The sequence below is a fragment of the Sus scrofa genome, chromosome 14, assembly GCF_000003025.6.
Source record: "Sus scrofa isolate TJ Tabasco breed Duroc chromosome 14, Sscrofa11.1, whole genome shotgun sequence".
Lineage (NCBI taxonomy): Eukaryota > Metazoa > Chordata > Mammalia > Artiodactyla > Suidae > Sus > Sus scrofa.
In genome coordinates this window covers 20,294,779-20,316,020 of record NC_010456.5, presented here as the reverse complement: position 1 = coordinate 20,316,020, position 21,242 = coordinate 20,294,779, and the positions used below count along the sequence as shown (strand labels likewise).

General features: G+C 39.6%; 1 protein-coding gene and 1 pseudogene across 22 annotated transcripts in view; both read right to left on the bottom strand.

Moving 5' to 3' along the window:
• NEK1 (NIMA related kinase 1) overlaps positions 1–21,242 on the bottom strand; it is a 187,618-nt gene that overhangs the window by 16,228 nt on the left and 150,148 nt on the right. For all 22 annotated transcript variants that reach the window (XM_013982714.2, XM_021072842.1, XM_021072846.1 and 19 more), the window contains 3 exons: positions 17,038–17,158; positions 8,189–8,277; positions 6,215–6,462 (listed from right to left, as the gene is read on the bottom strand). In XM_013982714.2, the coding sequence (XP_013838168.1) occupies positions 6,215–6,462; positions 8,189–8,277; positions 17,038–17,158 (458 nt within the window). The remainder of the gene's footprint in view (positions 1–6,214; positions 6,463–8,188; positions 8,278–17,037; positions 17,159–21,242) is intronic.
• Positions 17,165–21,213, bottom strand: LOC102167102 (annotated as a pseudogene).

The following is a 21,242-nucleotide window of genomic DNA, read 5'->3' as shown; positions in this document are numbered from 1 at the left end:
GAACAATGGTATTGAAAGCATTTCTTTTGCTGAACCTCCCCCACTGTCAGCAGAATTTATGCTTGATTTCTTTATTATTTTAACAGTTTGAACTACATATACTATAAACCAGGAATATGCAAACTATGCAGCTGGTAACAGTTTATCCAGATACATGCTAATCAATAAAAATAAAGAGTATATACGCATTATCTATCAAACACAAGGAGACCACAAAAAACAGTGCAATATTTTTTAGGCTGAGATAAATTTTAGCCCTTGTAAAATCATCTTAATTCTAGCTTGTTCCTTTCAATAATTAAAAAAATCATAAACTAACATAAAATAACACAGAAAGAAATTTCAAGTGGATTGTACCTCTTGGAATGGGTTTACACACCCATCAGTTCCACAGTTCCTACAAGTCCTCCATTAAAACCCTACTGCTCACAGCCCTCCTTTACACTATTGAAGTTTTAAATAGGACCTTCATCTTCATTCAGAAGAACTTATATAAGAACCCTTCCAGTTCTGTCATTCTGAGTCTATGAGATTTTTCACATTGTTTAAATAATATTCTCCAGTTCTGACATACATAGGAAGAAATCCTCCCCAAAATAGCTATTAATTCATAACATGTTGCTGAGATCTTACTTCATTTATAGGCAGACTAATTTTTTTTTAATTCTCTGTAGCATGATAATTTATGCAGCTATAGCATTTGGTACCATTATAAATGTTTTAGAAAACCTTAAAACATTTTTTAAAAATGTGGTTCCTTTGATTTTTCATTGTTACTTAATACCTATTTTTTCTTACAATGAAGAGAACTATGCAAGGTAGTAAATGAATTAAGTACTAATTGCACTACAAGAATTTCAGATGAAATCTACTTAATTCTATCAAACTTTTTCATCAATAGTATTTTGAATATAAAATTATGAATCAGTAATCTGCTGGTTATACTATAAAATAGTTTATGATGAGCATGTTTAGCCTCTGCTCACTGTAATTAAACTAGAACATTACATCCTCAAAACAGCTTCTACAAATATTTGCTCACCTCAATCCATAAACTGGGTTAAAAGTGGATTTAAAACATTAAGAAATTATAAACACTTATCAAAGGCAAAAATTAAGGATATTATCTAAGAATTGATATGCTGGCAAATCAAAAGAAGACATTTACAGTCCATGTGCTATTTGTGACCTGTACACTAATACTCACCCCCACTTTATATTTGCTCTAAGAGGAAAAGAAATTCTCAGGTTTTCACAGATCAGCTTTCCCCTGTACTCCCCAGACGGGAAAGCATCTGTGTGACATACCTGGTTCCCCCCAACCCCTGCCCTTACTCACAACCCCATGGAAGGAGGGCCTAAGGGGAGGGATGAGCAGCTGCTTCACTTGTCAACTAGTGTCTGTGCTATGCACGTCAGCTCACGAGAAGATCTCTCTTTAGAGTATTTTATCCTGACCTATCACACATCTACCTTCAGTAATCATCATTTACATGTTTTGCTCTCAATTTTATCACAGTGAAAGCAGTCACTGTGTTTAGGGTGTTTGTCAGAAGACAATGTAAGCCTAGATCTAGCAGAAATGCCCTTTCAGAGTGAACATGAAATGAAAGTGCTTTTAAATAAATAAAGCTGAAAATAAATTCATCACCAAAAGGGCTGCACAAGAAGTGTTAAAGCAATTCTTAAAGTGGTAGAAAAACAGAAACTCGAATTCTACACAGAGGAATGAAGAATGTCAGAATTGGTGATTATGTACATACAAAAGACTTCCTTTCTCAGTTTTTATTTTCTATAAAAGACAACTAAATGTTTAAAGCAAAAACAATAGAAATGTACTGTGGAGTTTATAATCCATGCAGAGATAAAATACATGACAACAATTCCACAAGGGACAGGCCAAAGAGTGGAAACAGAAGCATCCATCCTGTTGTAAGGCTCAGATGCCACACCTAATACGAAGGGAGACTTGGATCATCTAAAGATGTGCCTTGAAAACTGGGAATGACCACTAAATATTTTTTTAAAGTCTACCTTATAAGCAAACAGCAGAGTTAAAATTTAAAAAATACTCAATCCAAAAGAAGGGAAGACAAAAGTTTAAAAAGAACAAAAGAAGCAATGTGATGAACAGAAAACAAATAGCCAAATGATTAAGTTTAAATTCAGTCACATTGATAAAATATTGAAAATGACATTAGTATAAATGATCTAACCAAAGACTAGTGAGAATGGTTGAAAAGCAAGATTCAACTTCAGGAGAACTGTAAGAAATATACTTTATTTTATTTTATTTTTTTTTGTCTTTTGCTTTTTTGTTGTTGTTGCTACTTCTTGGGCCGCTCCCGCGGCATATGGAGGTTCCCAGGCTAGGGGTCGAATCAGAGCTGTAGCCACCGGCCTACGCCAGAGCCACAGCAACGCGGGATCCGAGCCGCGTCTGCAACCTACACCACAGCTCACGGCAACGCTGGATAGTTAACCCACTGAGCAAGGGCAGGGACCGAACCCGCAACCTCATGGTTCCTAGTCGGATTCGTTAACCACTGCGCCACGACGGGAACTCCCAGAAATATACTTTAAATAGGAATTAAGTTTGATTAAAGGTAAGGATGTAAAAAGTATACACCACATAAGCACTGAGCAAAAGAAAGCTGGAATGGCTTTATTAAAACCAGGGTGAAGGAGATTTTAGAATGAGGTGACATGACCAGGGATAAAACGAGTCATTTCATAATAATAAAGAGGTTAATTTATTAAGACACAAATATTATTACCTTACATTCAATTGACTGGAAATTTCTTCCTTTCTTTTTTCTTTTTTTGGTTTCTAGGGCCACACTTGTGGCACATGAAGTTTCCAGGCTAGGGGTTGAATCCGAGCTGCAGCTGCTGGCCTACACCACAGCCACAGCAACACCAGATCTAAGCCACTTCTGCAACCTACACCACAGCTCACAGCAAAGCCATATCCTTAAGTCACTGAGTGAAGCCAGGGATCGAACCCGCATCCTCATGGATACTAGTCGGGTTTGTTACCACTGAACCACTACGGGAACTCCCAAGTGACTAGAAATTTCAATGGTGCTTTCTCACTAATAAACAAGCAGAAAGAAATAGTGCAGAAGACTTGAACAACCATCAAAGAGGGACAGACACTTCGTAACAAACGTACCAATTCATCTACAAGACATAACAATGCTAAGACTTTAGTTTCACTCAACAACAGAACCTCAAAATACCAAAACAAAGATACACGAGCATAGTTAAAAATTTCAATCTTCTTTCCTCAGCAACTGATAGTTAATGTAGACCACCCCCCCCAAAAAAAAAAATCAGTAAAGATAAAGAAATCATGAAAAACACCACTGGACTTAATTCCTGACATTAACAAAACAATTCACTAAATGATGGAAGAATCTACATTCTTCTAAGGAGATCTGTCAGTAGAAGTGGCTGAGCAAAGGAGATGAGAGAGTGACAATAAGGGCGGAGGACAACCAGGAAAGCATGATATACAGGAAGCCAACAGATAAAACTTGTGAAAGATGGCTGCTGAAAGGACAAAAGTCCAAAATGTAAGAAAAAAAGGATGGGGAACTTGGTAACATACTGGTAATTGATGACTGGGGCAAGAGCAGTTACAGTGGAGGAGTGGGCTGAAACGCACACTGGAATGGACTGGGAAGTGAGTGGAAGGGACACTGCAAAGCTACAACAAGGAGTGGGGAGGGGTCTGCGGAGGGTGTGTGCTCATGGAGGTTGGCCACGGATGATGGGAGGGATGTGCTGAGGTAGACCCACTAGAGAAAGAAGTTTAGGGCACAAGCTGGAGGGACAAGAGAAAGGAGTGAATTCCTGGATAAGGCCAGGGAGGGTAGGACCCCTAGCCAAGGACATCCTTTAATAGGAAAAAGCACACAAGTAGTAGAACGTGACACTGAAAAAATAACCTGTAGCAAAAATCTTTGTAAGAGGTTAAATATCCCATTTTAAAAATGGATTATACAAATGCTTATAAACAATTTTCACCTTTTCCTCATGATCCAAGGACACCGTTCTGCACACTGATGATGTACTATTTTGGCAGAGTGATGAACTCCGTGACCTCCAAGATCTATGGGATGGGAAGTGTGATCTCCGTCCCTGCTTTCAAGGGCCACAGACCGATTTGCTTTTCTAGTGTTTTTTCTTCCCCTCCGTCTACATGAAATCTGCTTTGCTGTATTTCATGCCAGAATAAGTACTTCTACAGAACTACTAAGGCTGAACTAAGGTCATAAAAGGAAATCAAATAATCAAATGTATTATTTAAGGAATATTAACTTTATGTACAGCAGTAAGTTACTAAAAAACTCTGGGGTATACACCTTTACCACAAAAGTATGTACATCCTTGGCCTGCCCACCAAGATATGCCAAGTTTACAGAACCTCTGAAAATATGACTGCTATGAGGTGAGAAAATTTAGCAATCTCTACATTTAAGATAATCATAAGAAAACACTCCACGAAATAAAAAATCCAATTGGAAAATTAAATTTAAAATCAGGAGTTCCTGATGTGGCTCAGGAGGTTAAGGCCATGTCCATGAGGAGGCAGGTTCAATCCCTGGCCTCATTCAGTGGGTTAAGGATCCAGTGTTGCTGTGAGCTGTGGTGTAGGTCGCAGACATGGCTTGGATCCCAGGTTGCTGTGGCTGTGGTATAGGCCACCAGATGTATGTAGTTCCAATTCGGCCCCTAGCCTGGGAATTTAGGTGCGGCCCTAAAAAGAAAAAAAAAAATTTTTTTAATAACTAAATAAATTTACAATAAAATTTTCACTTAAAAATATTTTAAAATGTTAAGGACAAAAGAATTCAGGCAATTCATTTACATACAGAGTTAAACATATGAAAAATGTACAACTCACTAGTAAAAACAGAAATATAAATTTTTAAAAGTTAATACCATTACTCATTCACTAAATACACAATTTTTAAGTAAATGATAATAGTCAGTGCTATTCAGAGCATGAACTCTCACATACTATTTGTCCCACTGTAACTGTTTCTTGAAAGAAAACCAGGCCATATATAACTTTTTGAATTCCACTTAGAGAAATTTATTTTATGGAAATAACTGTGGATATGAACAAGGATACAGATGAAGGTGGTTACAACCAAAAAAACCCTGAAACCTAAAGGCCCAACATTAAAAAGATTAAAGTATGATAGAGCACCCAATGGAATTTGTTGTCATTAAAGAGAGAGGAATTTGACAATATGACAAAATGCTATTTTTGTAATATTTTTATAATATATAGTAAATACAAAAATAGGTTACAAAAACTATGTATAATATCCTATTTTGTTAAAAAGCTATATGTATAAAAATTAGATTATGAAAAGTAATATAACAAAATGCTATGTGATTGATTATATTCTAAATTTTCTATAATGTAATCTCTTAATAAGAAAAGAAACGTTGGTTACATATTTTTAAAGTAGCAAGTGAGAAAAGATAAGAGGTCTGGAATTTCACCAGAAAATGCAGATGAACATCTATTAATCCTCCTACATACATATTAGGCTACACGGCACTTCGATCCATTTATGATGAAATGCTTAAGCTCAGTTTAACACTGAAAACAGAAGCGGGGTGGGGCTGGGGAGGAGACAGGGTATGAGGGTGAAGAGGGATCTTTTGCTCTAACAGGAGCAGACCCTAAAGAGACCCTGAACAGCCAGCCAACCAGGCAGCTATTTTTTTTTTTTTTCTTGTCTTTTTTGCCATTTCTCGGGCCACTCTCGCGGCATATGGAGGTTCCCAGGCTAGGGGTCGAATCAGAGCTGTAGCCACCGGCCTACACCAGAGCCACAGCAACGCGGGATCCGAGCCGCATCTGCAACCTACACCCCAGCTCACGGCAACGCCGGATCGTTAACCCACTGAGCAAGGGCAGGGACCAAACCCGCAACCTCATGGTTCCTAGTCGGATTCGTTAACCACTGCGCCACGACGTGAACTCCCAGGCAGCTATTCTTTCAATGGCAATTTCCTTTCAGCACCAAAGAAAAGATGGAGGGGTTTTCTTCTTTCTGTTTGTTTTGATGTGTGTATGTGTGCTTATGTTTTTAAGGGATTAAAACAATATTATAGCAATCAAAGAGAAACAATAAATATGAAATGTTATCAAACAGATTAACGTTTTCCACTTGAGGAGCATACTTGCCTTTGGGTTGTTTGCATCAAACAGACCAGTTGAAAGTCCAATCAGCAAGGAACTCTGCTTTTTAGTTTTTGGTGGTGAATCAGAGAGAGATCGAAGTGGAAAGGATTCCTCTGGTGAACAGAGGGCTGAGTGAACTTGAGAGATGACTTTCAATTGTTGGGAATGAGCCACTTTATGGAAAAATGGTTCTGGCTGCACAGACTTATCTGCATCACACACAGAGGGCTGAGAACTATCTGCTCCAGGTTCTGTGGGATAAAGGACAGACCATGGTGTCTACAGAGTAATCAACGTTCTAAGTGATACTGAAAAAGTACAGTATGTAACATGTACATGCACAAAAAACTCCACGTCTATCAGAAAAACAGAAGCAAAATATATATGTGATTTTATTACCTTATAAATGATGTTTAAGGTATGTTTTATTTTCAGAAAAGACATTTTATTTGTTATATGATTCCAATATATCAGAAGTTTGAAAATGTAAATACAAGTGGAAGGAAATAAGAAAAAGTACTGTTTAGACACTCATGCTTAGTTCTAGTTTACCTTTGTTCCTATAGGTTAGATATTTAAAATGCTATACTCCTTATATTTTAATTAATGCTAGTAGAAGTAAGAAGACCACTTATTTAATGTCCCCAGTCCCTGGCTTAGCTTTGGCAAGCAATTCTTTTTGTTTTGAACATTCAGTAAGATAACTGACCAGAAAGTTTTATTGCCCACAGTGCCAAACAATATAGGATTATAAACACAGAGGTCAGGAGCCATTAAAAAGAACAAAATTCTGCCATTTGCAGCAACATGGATGGACCTAGAGATTATCACACTAAATGAAGTCTGACAAAGAAAGACATATACTGTACAGTATCACTTACACATGGAATCTAAAAAATAATACAAGTGAATCTATATACAAAACAGAAACAAACTGATATATATAGAAAATGAACTTGTGTTTAGAGGGGGAGGGATAAATTAGAAGTATGAGGTTAACAGATACAACTACTCTGCATAAAACAGATAAGCAATAAGGATTTACTATACAGCACAGGGAACTAGACCCAATCAATATCTTGTAATAAGCTATAAAGGAATCTAATCTGAAAAAACAAAACAAAACAAAACACACAACCCAAATCTCTATGCTGTGTACCTAAAATATTGTAAACTGATTATACTGTAATTTTGTAACACAATATTGTAAACTGATTATACTTTGAAAAAATAAAAAAATAAATGCAGAGTGTGGTGCTCTATGCTTATCACATTTCTGAAATGATTGAGGTGAACGGTAAGACATGCTATTAATATACAGTCCTAGGTCACTAGGCTGTACAGCAGAAATTGACACAACACTGTAAATCAACTATACTCTAATAAAAATAAAATAAAAACAACCAAATGAAATGTATTGCGTCCAAAACAGAAAAAAAAAAAAAAAAGGATATTAGTGGGAAAACTAGAACAATTCCAGTAAGAACTGTAATTTGTTATGTGGTATTATATGAATTTAATTTCCTGGGTCTTATCATTGTAGTGGGGATGCTGGCATTAAAGGAAGTTAGGTGAGGGGACCACAAGAATTTTCTGTATTATGCTGGGAAAAAAAAAAAAAAAGATCACAAGTGTTTGTTCGCTTGTATGAAGCATAAACTTTGCTGTTTTACATTTTGATTGTGTGACACACTGTCATTAGAACTTTGTTGGAGTCCCACTGCATAGCACAGGGAACTATATTCAATATCCTGTGATAAACCATGACTGTAAAGAATATGAAAAGAATGTGTGTGTGTGTGTGTGTGTGTGTGTGTATAAAATGAGTCACTTTGCTGTACAGCAGAAATTAACACACTGTAAGTTAACCATACTTCAATAAAATTAAAAAAATACACAGACAAAAAATACATATAGTCTAAATAATCAGGTTAGTGCTCACAGCTGTCCAGAACTAGGCCAATCAGTGATGCTCACCTACATGAACTTCGCCAAGATGACCCACACTCCCCATGGCTCCATCTTCAGAACCTTCATTTTGCTGAGTAGGGACTCTATCCTCCAACCTACCACAGAGATAACGCCAGTTAAAACACACACTTTTCTAGAAATAAAGGTACTCTCAAATATGGAACACAGGTTCACTACTCTTCTCATTAAACACACACCTTCTCCATAAGCACCCCATGTATTTCAGCCTGTTCACACCTTCACATTCACACTAATACACAAAAACCAGCCTCAACATTCTCATCACAGCGGTCTCCAAAGAGTGGCCCCTATATATCAGCAACACGTGGGGACCGGCCAGGAATGCAAGTTCTCAGTCCCCACCATAGATGTGGGAGTCAGAAGCTCTGAGAGATAAAGCTGAGAAATTGGTTTTAATAAATCCCAAACTAATTCTACTGTTGCCAATGTTTGAGAACCACTACTTTAAGCAATCAAAATGTCCCTTAATAGCAGACAATATAAAACACATATTAATCCTATGAAATATTATTCAGCTATTTAAAAATGGAGTAGAAATCAGTATAACCAGATATGGAATGATAATCCAGATATATGATTAAGTAAGAAAAATAATCTTGAGACCAATTTATATAAAATGGTATTAGGTTTCGGGAAAATGTTGCGTGGTGCAGTAGAAGGAATAGAATAATATGCACAAAAACGTTTTAACCTTTAAAGGGAGTGAACTGATTTATGTAAAGAACTCACAATTTTATCTCAATACATGCTGGGAACTAAACTCATGTATTTTATATACATACATACATATTTTTTATTAAAGTATAGTTGATTTACATGTTCTGTTTCTGTTGTACAGTAAAGTGACCCAGCCACCCATACAAACCCATCCCCCCCCACCCCCATTTTCCATCAGTTTCTTACCCAAGAGATTGGGTACAGTTCCCTGTGCTGTACAGCAAGGCTTCATCCCCTACACATTCTAAACGTAATAATCTGTATCTACCAACCCCAAACTCTCCGTCAGTCCCCCTCTCTCCCCCTTCGCCTCTGGAAAACACAAGTCTGCTCTCCATGTCCATGATCTATTTCTGATTATAGATAGGAACATTTGTGTCATATTTTAAACTCAACATATAAGTGATATCATATGGTTTGTTCTCTTTCTGACTTAATTCACTTAGTACGAGAGTCTCTAGTTCCATCCATGTTGCTGCAAATGACATTATTTTGTCCTTTTTAATGGCTAAATAGTATTCCATTATATATGTACCATTTATGTTTAATGTAATTATGGGTATGTCATTTCTTAATTTTTTTGGATTGCTATTTTGGGTCTTTTTTCTTTCCTTCCTCTTTTAGTTGTATTCTCTTGTGATTTTATGATCATCTTTGTCGTTGTGTTTGGTTTCCTTTTTCTTTTTTATGTGTGTCCATTATAGTTACTTGATTTGTGGGTCCCATTATTTTTTGATATAACCATCTAATATATGCAGAATTGCTTCTGGTTGCTGGTCTCTTAACTTCAAATTCATTTTCAATGTTCTCCACTGGTCTTCTTCTCTTCCCATGCTTGCTACTGTAGATAACATATTTGACAGTGGGTGATTTCCTACTTTTATATTACCTTTGTGTTTACCAGTGAATGTTTTCATTGTAATATTCTTGTTTCTAGTTGTGGTTTTTCCTTTTCTGCTTAAAGAAGTTCCTTTAGTAGTTGATGTAGAGCTGGTTTGGAGGTGCTGAATTCTCCTAGCTTTTGCTTGTTTGAAAAGCTTTTGATCTGTCCATCCAATCTAAATGAGAGTTTTGCTGAGTAGAATATTCTTGGTTCTAGGTTCCTCCTCTTCATCACCTCAAATATATCTTGCCAGTCCCTTCTGGCTTGTAGAGTTTCTGCTGAAAAATCAGCTGTTATCCTTGGGGGGGTTTCCTTGTATGTGATATGTTGCTTTTCCCTTGTGGCTTTTAATATTCCTCTTTGTATTTAATTTTCATCAGTGTGATTAGTATGTGTCTTGCTGTATTTTTCCTTGGGTTTATTTTGTATGGAATTCTCTTTGCTCCCTCAATTTAAGTGAGTGCTTCCTTTCCTTGCCCATGTTAGAGAAATTTTCAGCTATAATTTCTTCAAATATTTTCTCTGGCTCTTTCTCTCTTCTCCTTCTGGAACCCCTATAATGATGGTGCATTTAATGTTGTCCCAGAGGTCACGTAAGACTCTCCTCAGTCCTTTTTGTTCTTTTTTTCTTTATTCTTTTCTGTGGCAGTGATTTCCACCACTCTGCCTTCCACCTCACTTGTTTGTTCTTCTGCATCCGATAACCTACTACTGGTTCCTTCTAGATTATTTTTCATTTCAGATATCGTGCCATTCACCTTGCTCTTTAAATACTCTAACTCTTTGTTACACATTTAAGTTCTCAATCCTTGTCTCTATTCTTTTCCCAAGACCTTGGATCATCTTTACTATCATCTCTCTGAATTTTTTTTAGGTAGATTGCCTATCTTATCATTTACTGGTTTTTGTGTCCTTGTCTTGTTCCTCTGTCTGAAAGCTACTTCTTTGGCATCTCATACTGTCTACCTTTCTGTTTATCATCCCCTTGAGAGTAGGTATGTAGATGAAGCAGCGGGTGCCCAGTCCTGGAGTTCTCAGGGGTGGTAATGATTCTTGTGTACCCAGATCAAGTAATGGGAGCAGCTGTATCACACTTCCTCTCCTGGAGCTGGGTGGCTTCTAGGGATGGGGTGTGTGAGTCACGTGGCAGTGATTCACAGTTCACAAGATTGCTTCTGTAGCATGAGGGGGCAGTAGTGTCTCTGGCAACTTTTCTTGCTACTAGGTAGCTTTCAGGACTACTTTCTGTACCTTGCAATGTCAGCAGTTGCTCTTGTAGTCCCCACCTTGGCTGGGGAGGCTGTAGCAACTGCTCTCTCCAGCTGTAGAGGCAGACTTCGCTGTTCGGTCAACACTCTCCTTGCTTGGTCACTTTAGGGATCTCCCTCTATAGCCCCAGAGGCAGGGGGCTTCTTCCTAACTGTTGCAAAAAGATTCTCTCTTTAGCTTCAAGATATATACTTTTGGCAGTCCCTCCCCCTACCTGCCTACTGGTAGGAGTGCTCTCTGTAGCCACTACGGTTTGAAGTATGGACCAATGGGCCTCCCATGGCTCCCTTGGTGTGAAATGAGTGCCACTGACAGGGGCCCTCGCAAGCCCACTGGAATGGCCCTGTTGCCTGTGCTTTTCTCCACCTAGGTAGCCCACAGATCCAGCAGGGAGCATGCACCAGCAGCTCTTTCTTGGCTCTTTTTGGCACAGGATGGGTGCCACTAGTGCAGACCCCTACAGGGCCACTGGGTATGTCTGCTGAACGTGTGCTTTCCCAGTGGGGCAGTTTACAGTTCCTGTGGGGCATGGGGGCCGGCAGCCCTCTCTGGGCTCTTATGGAGTCAGTGACACTAGTCTGGGCCCCTATGGCTACTGCTCCTGTGCAGTGCGGGTGCCGGTGGCCTTCTCTGGGTGCCTTTGGAGTCAGTCCAGCTAGTGTGGGCCCCTGTACAGCAAATGAGTGTGGCCTTGTTGCTTTTGTTTTCCCTGGTTGGGCCAATGGTGGCTCTCGCGGGGAATGGGCACCACTGGCAGCTCTGCTGGCACAGGTCAGATGCTACAGGCACAGAGGCCACCCAGAGGCCGAAGGTAGTGCTATTGCCCCAGGCGGTTACTCTGCCAGTTCCAAGATCTCTGTAGCCCTAAGGGTGGCGCTGCTTCCCAGATGTTGTTAGGTAGCCGCTGCTGCTGAGTGGCTCCCAGAGCTGAAGCAAACAATACTGCAGCTTGAGAGATCCAGCTCACAGCAAACCAGGCTATAAAGGCGGATGCTGCCCCTTCCTTCCAGCAACCTCAAACAATGGCATCGAAACTGGGTTGCCTCTGCTTACAGGGCCTCAGTTGTGTTTGTCCTATACCCTAGTACCTCCAGGCTGTTTCCATGTGGCCAGCCGTGGTTTTTGTCCACATAGCCAGCTCCAGCTCCCTCTTTGAGCCTGATCTCTATGGCCAGAGTTTTAGTTCCTGACACCTACTGGCACCTGAATACGGTTGCCAATAGCACTGACCCGTTTGTGGAGGATTGTTTCCACTTGAACTGCTTCACACTGATTTTCCAGAGTTCCTCCTCCATCTTGGTTGATCTCTGTGCTGCTGGGGGAACTTCCCAGGGCGTGTGGCAGATTTCCCTCTTTCCAGCTCCCTCCTAGGGGCACAGGTCCCATCTTGCTTCCTTTTGATTCTTTCTTCTTTCTTTTGTTCTATCTGGTTTCGTAAAGTATTTCTTGCTCTGTCATAAACCTGAGGTCTTTTGTCAGTTTTTACCAAATGTTCTGTGTGAACAGTTCCACATATAGACGTATTTTCAATGTATTTGTGGGAGTAGGTGAGTCTCACATCCTACTATTCTGCCATATTCCCTGAATCTCATGTATTATATTTATAAACAAAGTTTAAAGACTGGAAGAATATACTCCAAAAGGTACGAGTAATTTATCTCTGGAGTTTTCATTTATAAGGCAGTTTTATTTTGCTAATACCTTTTAATCCATTCCAAATTTAAATAATTTTTTACTTTTTCAATTCTTGCATTTGGAGTGGATAAGCAGGGTTCTGCTGTACAGCACAGGGAACTATAACCAATCACTTGTGATGGAACATGATGAAAGATACTATGAGAAAAGAAATATATATATATACAATTGAGTCACTGTGCTGTACAGCAGAAATTGACAGAACACTGTAAACCAACTATAATTAAAAATTTTTAAATTAGAATTTAGAAAAAAGTAAATATTTCTGGGAATTCCCTGGTGGCTTGGAAGTAAAGGATTCAGCACTGTCACTACCGTGGCTTGGGTTGCTGCTGTGGTGCGGGTTCAATGCCTGGCCTGGAAACTTCTGCAGGCTGTGGGCATAGCCAAAAATAAGCAATGTTCCTTAGTTACTCAAAAAGTTAAATATAAAATTACCGGGGAGTTCCCCTCGTGGCACAGCAGAAATGAATCTAACTATGAACCACGAGGTTGCGGGTTCAATCCCTGGCCTCGCTCAGTGGGTTAAGGATCCGGTGTTGCCCTGGGCTGTGGTGTAGGTCACAGACATGGCTTGGATCTGGCATTGCTGTGGTTCTGGCACAGGCTGGCAGCAACAGCTCCAATTAGACCCCTAGCCTGGGAACCTCCATATGCCATGGGTGCAGCCCTATAAAGACAAAAGACATAATTATATATATATGGTAATTATATATATATATAATTATCATAGGCCGCAGCAATTCCACTCCTAGATACACACCCAAAAGGACTGAATACAGGTGTGCAAATGAAGACTTCTACACAAGGCTCAAAGAAATACTATGCACAACAGCCAAGAGATAGAAATTCCTGGTAGGAATGACCTACCATTGTCTGCTGAATGTCAGCAACTGCTCAAAGGATTAAAATGTAGGATATATTCACAAAATGGAATACTCTTCAGCTATAAAAAGGAATGAAGAACTGATACATCCTAAACACAGAGAAGCTTTGAAAACTGAATGCTAAGTAAAGAAGCCAGGTTCAAAAAGCCAAATACTGTATGATTCCCCAGGAACTGTCAGGACTAGGCAGATCCAGAGACAGAAGCAGATCAGTGGTGCAGGGCCCATGAGAGAGGAACACAGGAAATGGCTGCTTCCTGGTGCAGGGGTTCCTTTGTGGGTCAGGAAATACTCTGGAACCACAGAGTGGTAACTTGTGCATTTTAAGATGACTAAATGATAAATTTTATGTTATACAGATTTTATCTTAGTTTAAAAAAAAGTTACTTTTACGACTCCCCTAACCACTCAAACCTCAGTTGCCTTTGCTGTTATCAGTCTTGTGCACATCTTACCACACTATTCCTTTAAAGTTACATACATATATATGCACATAAAGACATAGAAAACAATTTTAATAGGCTTATCAGTGTTATTATGATATATGGAAATGTATCATAATAATACAATGTAATTTTATTTTGTTAATCATCAAGTATCATGGATACATTTAATATATAGTAAATATATATAATTTATATAATAGCTAATAAAAATAATATATGTTAAATATAATAGAATTATACACTATTAATATTAAGATATCTAATATCTTATTAATAATATATTATTTAGTATCTTTTTATTAAATGTAATTTTATTTTGTTAATCATCAAATATCATGGATATATTTCCATATTCATACATGGAGACCCAATTTATTAAGTGCCACACACTGTACACAGCCAAAAGAGTTTACTACCTGGCCCTTGATAGAAAACCAATGATAATCCCTGCTACAGAGCTCAGCAAAGGAAGGAATTTCCAATGACTTTCTATGAAGGAGACATAACAAGAACACCACGGAAGACTCTCCTGAGTATTAATACAAAACCTCATAATGACACAACTAGAGTCCATTAACATAGTATCACATGACCAAGTAGGGTTTCCTAAGGTATGCAGCACAGTTCAATAGGAGCCTAGTAATAATTCATAATACTGATAGAGGAAAACAATTACATGGACAGTTCCATAGATGCCAAAAAGTCACTTGACGAAATACATTCCTGACTTTGTTTTAGCCAGTAAAATGAGTAGATATTGTTCTGAGCTAGAAGTTATAGTCACGCCTAATGAGGGTTAACATTAGAGTCATTTCACTCAGGTTAGGAACAAGACAAAGACACCCCTATTTCTAGTATCTAGCACTGTATAAGAAACACTAAGAGCAAGGAGAGAAAGAAACAAGTGTTTAAAAAACTGGAAAGACATAAAGCCATCATTATTTTCATATGATATGACTGTATATCTGAAAAATACAAAAGAGTCAACAGAAAATCTATCCTGAACCATAGTAGATGCAATAAGACAGTGGCAGCACAAAATCAATGTAAAGAAATCAACAGCTTTCATATAAACAACCTTCTACTTCTCTCACAGAGGAACAGGCACCATTTACACCACCAAACAAATGATAATAGAGCCAGGAATAAGCTTAGCAATAAAAGGGTAAAGACTAGATAAAAAAACTCCAAACATGATCAAAAAGAAAGGCTTACCATTCAGGAAGAATACAACATGTTCATTCCCCCATGTCAATTTATGATCTAACATCCCAATATGATGTAAATTGATTTTGTGTGTGTAGGGAGGAAGGTAAGCTGAAGTTAAGAAATTCTAATTCAGATGAAAATTTATACAGGCAAGAAGAGCAATGAAAGAGAATAAACTTTACATGATCTTAAATATATATTTTATATTTTAATTAAAAGTGTGTACTAGTACACTGAACAAAGATTAGTGGATCAGGAAAATAAAGTATTAAGAATGAACCCAAATTACTGAGAAAATTCAGCACATATTAAAAGTGGCATTTGAAATCTATGCAGGATAGGTGGGCTTTTTTTTAACAAATGCAATTATGACCACCAGGTAGCCATCTGGGAAAAAACATGAATCTATAGACCTCAGGATAAATTCCAAAAAGATCAGAGCTAAAGTGGCTACAATGAAGATACTAGAAGAAAAGATTAAAAAACTCTTTGTAACCTTAGAAGAAACAAAGTTTCTCTAAATAATTAAAAAAAAAAAAAAAAAACACAAACCTGCTTCATGGCAAAAAGATAAAACGCAAAAGACCAAGAGTGAAAAAAGTTGGCAATTCACATAAAAACCAAGGCAAATATCTCTAATATTTAAAGAGTTCTTACCAATTTATCAAAGACCAAACAATCAAATTTTTAAAATAGGTCAAAGATATAAACAGGGAATTCAAAGAAAAGCAAATACAAAAGTAACTCAAACATTGAAAGGATATGCTCAACTATACCAATAAAAAGAAAGAGATAGACTGAGACCCCAAACTGAGATGGCCTTTTACCGATCAGACTGGCAAAAACCAAAAATTTGATAGAAAAAAGTTTGGCAAGGCTGAGTGCATGCATTAGTACAATCCCTGGGGAGAACACTGTCTGTGTTTATAAAAATCACTTCTCTGTATCCATCTTGGAAATACATAGTTGTCCCCTTATGAGCAGGGAGAGTGCATAAATATTGCTGGATGGGGACAGACTAGGAAAGTGACTTTTCACTGCTTCTTTATATACATGTTGATTTCTGAACCCCATGAACGTAATATCTATTCCAAAATTAAATTAAATTATTATTATTATTATTTGCTTTTTAGGGCTGCTCCTGCAGCATATGGAGGTCCCCGGGCTAGGGGTCCAATTGGAGCTGCAGTTGCAAGCCTATGCCACAGCCACAGCCACACAGGATCCAAGCCACCTACACCACAGCTCATGACAACACCAGATCCTTAACCCATGAGCGAGGTCAGGAATCGAACTGGCAACTTCATGATTCCTAGTTGGATTCATTTCTGCTTCACTACAATGAGAACCCCTAAATTATTTTTATAAGGTGCTATACTAGGACTTAGTGTAATATTGGGTTATTAGAGGATTTCTTTAAAAGGTATTACCAGCCTTCTTGTCGTGGCTTGATGGGTTAAGAATCTGACTAGTATCCATGAGGATGCAGGTTCAATCCTAGCCTCGTTCAGCAGGTTAAGGATCCGGTGCCATGAACTGTGGTGTAGGTCACAGATGTGACTCAGATCCTGTGTTGCTGTGGCTGTGGTGAAGGCTGCAGCTGCAGCTCCAGCTCCAATTCGACCCCTAGCCTGGGAACTTCCACATGCCACAGGTGCAGCCCTAAAGAGTAAAAGGTATTACAAAAAGGGATGGAAGTTCTGAAATGCCAGGGAAGAGGGAACATACTCGACTTCCCCTGCGTCCTTCCCATCACTCATCCACACGGTGACTGCAGAGCAGGGCGGGTGACTGTCTCTGTCTGCCCTGCTGGGCTCCTGGAGAACTTCCATTTCCAGGTCGTCAGGCTCTGCAAAGGAAACACACAGCAAAAACATGTCTTGGGGCAAAAACCACTTAGTGAAAACAATACATCTTCTATAAATTATCACACCTAGTTTAGGTTAAAGTAGCAATAATAACAAAAAATTTAATATTTTATCTGAGGATCTTCAATCTTACTGTTTACTCTCTAGTTGTTTCTGAAATAACAGACTTTTCCTTTTGCATTGTCAGTGCAATGAAAATACCCAAAAGAAATAGTTACTCTGTGTATTTCATTATTATAAAAGGATTTCTCTTCATTAAAATTTTAGTAATATGTAAATTGCTTTCCAAAATGTACACAAACTAAAGGATAACAGTACCTGTGGTCAGAAATATGGAAGAGTAGACTACAATATCATTGATTAGTAACTGACAGGAAAGTTCAATCATCAAAAAACGCCTATTACCTGGCCTTTTGTAATGACACTGAGAACATAATTGGAGTGTACTAAATCTATTTTCCTAGACCTTCAAATAATGAATAAGCAGGGTACTACCTCTGTTTTCTTGCAGTGAGTAATAGTTCCTGAAAGTAAATAGTATGAGAACAAAGATTTTATTTTATTTCATTTTATTTTACAGCCACAGGTATGGTAAATGGAAGCTCCGAGACTAGGGGTCAAATCAGAGCTGTAGCTGCTGGCCTACACCATAGCCATAGCAATGCCAGATCTGAGCCACCTCTGCAACCTACACCACAGCTCATGGCAAGGTGACCTTGACCCACCGAGTGAGGCCAGAAATGGAATGTGCATCCTAGTTGGGTCTGTTTCTGCTAGGCCACAAGAGGAACTCCCAGGAGTTCTTTCTTCATTTGTTAACTTCCTTTTCCTCTCCGGTTCAAATTATCAATACTTTCTTGCTTTAGCCACTATGACTCCCATTTTTTTTTCCCCTGAAATTTGATACCCTTTCCTTCTCTATTTTGTTGTTGTTGTTGCTGACTGAGGTTTACTGAAAATATTACAGCATAGCAGAAAGATTCAAACGGCTCCACGTGGTGTTTTGAAATTCATCGCAACTGTAGGCTGAGTGACTTGCAGGTTGGACAGACCGCTAAAGTCCAAGAGTTTCAGCATCTCCTTAGTGTCAGGATCTACTTCAATGATCTCCTGATCCAGGGCTGAGACCTCAGGCACATAGTTATCTCTCCTCTCTCTCTCCTCCTCCTGCAGCTTGATGGAGATATCTCTCACTGGTCCTCTCTGAATCCGCTTCATCAGATGTGTGACATAGCCTGCGATCTTATTGCAGAGCTTCTTGCTGGAAATAATGGCAATCTCCTCGCACGTGCACACGTAGTACTTTTCAATGATGACCCAGGCCGCCTTCTTCACAGTCTTAGTGTGAATGCGGCCCAAGTTGGCGGGTCCTTGGTAAAAGAGAAAACAGGAAGCACCCCCTTCTCTATTTTACAAGTTTCCAATTAGCTGTCCTGCTTAGAAAGATGACTGACACTGTACCAAACTTTAAAATTTTATCTTTTACTTAAATGATTTTTTGGTCATGCATATAAGGTAATAAGCACTTGGGAAAGGGATTTTTTTAAAAACTTTTTTAATGAATAATTGTTCTCTAGTACCTTAAGCCATATCAATACGACTCACTCTATACAGCAGATCTGTGACTTTATTGTCCAGGAAGTTGGAAATATTCACTATGTGCTCTCTGTAGAAAACGTCTGCAAGTCCTTGCACTAGGCCATACAGCCTCTATTACATGCCTAACAGGGTTTTGTTTTGTTAAAGAACAGGTATAAAATGCCTATTAACTATGATCCTAATGAATAAGACTATTGAAGTGACTGTGGTGAATTAAAGATGGACACACATACAGCAAGATCTCCGACGTTCCTGTCATCTAGAGGGGACTCTGTTTCCCCTCCCTTGCATTTGGGCTGGCAGTGTGATTGCCTGGGCCAAATGAGAGAGCTTAAGTGTTAGAAGCCAGTTCCAGGTCCAGACTTTAAGAGAAGTGGCAGCTTCCACCTGGGCATCTGGAAGTCCAAGCCACCATGAAAGACCATACAGCAAGGCTCTGAGACTGAAATGAAGGAGAGGGACCAGCTAGACAGGCCCAGCCAAGCCCCTAACTCAAGACATGACCCATGGGCCTGACACTTCCTCGCACCCTCCAAACAAGCATAGCTGAGAGCTGACAGCTAAACACCACTGAGCGATGCCAGCTGGGACCCCGTGGAGGAGGAGAACCTTCCATTTCCTAATCCACCAAGGTGTGGGAGAAAATACAATCATCACTAAGTCTCCAGAGCAATTTTTTTGCAGCAAGAGATGACTGAGACAGAATTTCATATCTGAAAACAGGGTAGGAATTCCTGTTGTGGTGCAGTGGAAATGAATCCGACTAGGAACCATGAGGTTGTGGGTTCGATCCCTGGCCTTGCTCAGCAAGTTAAGGATCCAGCGTTGCTGTGAGCTGTGGTGTAGGTCGCAGACACAGCTCGGATCTGGTGTTGCTGTGGCTGTGGCTCATGCCGGCAGCTACAGCTGATTAGACCCCTAGCCTGGGAACCTCCATATGTCATGGGTGCGGCCCCAAAAAGACAAAAAAGAAAGAAAGAAAGAAAATAGATTGCAACATAACAAATCTCAAAAACATGCACTGATTTTGGGACAAGGCAGCAGCAGGAGCTGAACAAGGCTTCAAGGAGATGGTGGTGAGAGACTGGCCAGTGACAAACAGTTACAGAGGCTGGAGGAAAGGGCCTTCTTGTTACAGGATGGCAGAAAATTTGGCACCTGTGATAACAAGGATGAAAGAAAATGCACCTAATAAATTCAATGACCAAGCTAATCTGAGCAGAGCATTCCAAGTGCCATCTGGATTCCTGTGGCAGCCTCGGGTAACATACCAGGAGGAAAGGGCTAGCTGAAGAAAGAATTGTTTGGATTATGAGGAGAATTCAAGAGGAGACAGCTTCTCAAGGGAAGACACGGCCTCCAGATAAACACTAAACCAGGTGCTAAGGTGCATTCTCGGAGCAAAGACAAAGTCAAGGGTGTGGCCAAACAGCAGCTTGTCACACAGACTCTCATGGTTGGACAAAAGACTGCTAAGGATCTCAAGTACCCGTCTCCCAGCATCCACAAAGGCACTAACGAGAGAGAAGGCACAGCCTCCAAAATAAGCAACAAACCAAAAAACCCCAGTGATTTTTGACAATTGTGGTGAATGTCAATAATATTGGATGGAAATCCACAAAATCATTAGGAAAATTCCACATGCAGAAGCACCCCTAGCTCGTACTGAAAGCAGAGGATCCAGTTCAGAAGAGAGGAGCCCTCGAAGGCATGGACTCCTGGTGCAGGGGAGACCACTGGCCATGCTACTGGCGGGATTCCATGTCCAAGTACCAATGAGCACTGTGTGCTTCCCTCGGTCCTGGTTTTGGAAAAGAAGCCTCCAGTCCTGCCTCACCACTGGATGTTAAGTAGATGGAAGGAAGTGGCTGTTTTTGATTTTTACTTCTAGTTTCAAAGATTGAGAGTAATTGTATTCAGAGAACTATACCAAGGAAACACATTTATACACAAGCCTGATCTCGATGATAACGTCCTTAAACTCTGAGCCAATGTCATATAAGATGAGGCTTTGAAGAGTAAGTGTGTTTTGCAGGTGAGGGTGATGTAAACAATTCTGGTCAAACAGCAGACTGTGATAATAAAGATGGCTACGATCTTTAACCCTCTTACCTTTGAGAAGTGGGGTCTGTTTCCCTTCCCTCTGAATCCAGGCTGGCCTGGAACTGCTTTGACCAACGAAGTACAGAAGAAGTGACACTGCCAGTTCTGAGACTAGCTTCTACGAGTAAAAGCTGCTTATTACCCGGGTATCTATGGGCCAAGTAAGATGTCCGACCACCCTGCTGAAAGACTACACGTGAAGAGGAAGGCGGCCCAGGTAGGCCACCCTGTGAGCTATATCTGTCAGGACACCTGTTAAGCCCTCTGGGGCACATGAGACCAGCCTGACTGCCAGCTGAACACCCCAGGCAATCACAAAGCCAAGAGCACACATATTAGAGAAACACACGGGTGGGCCAGGCC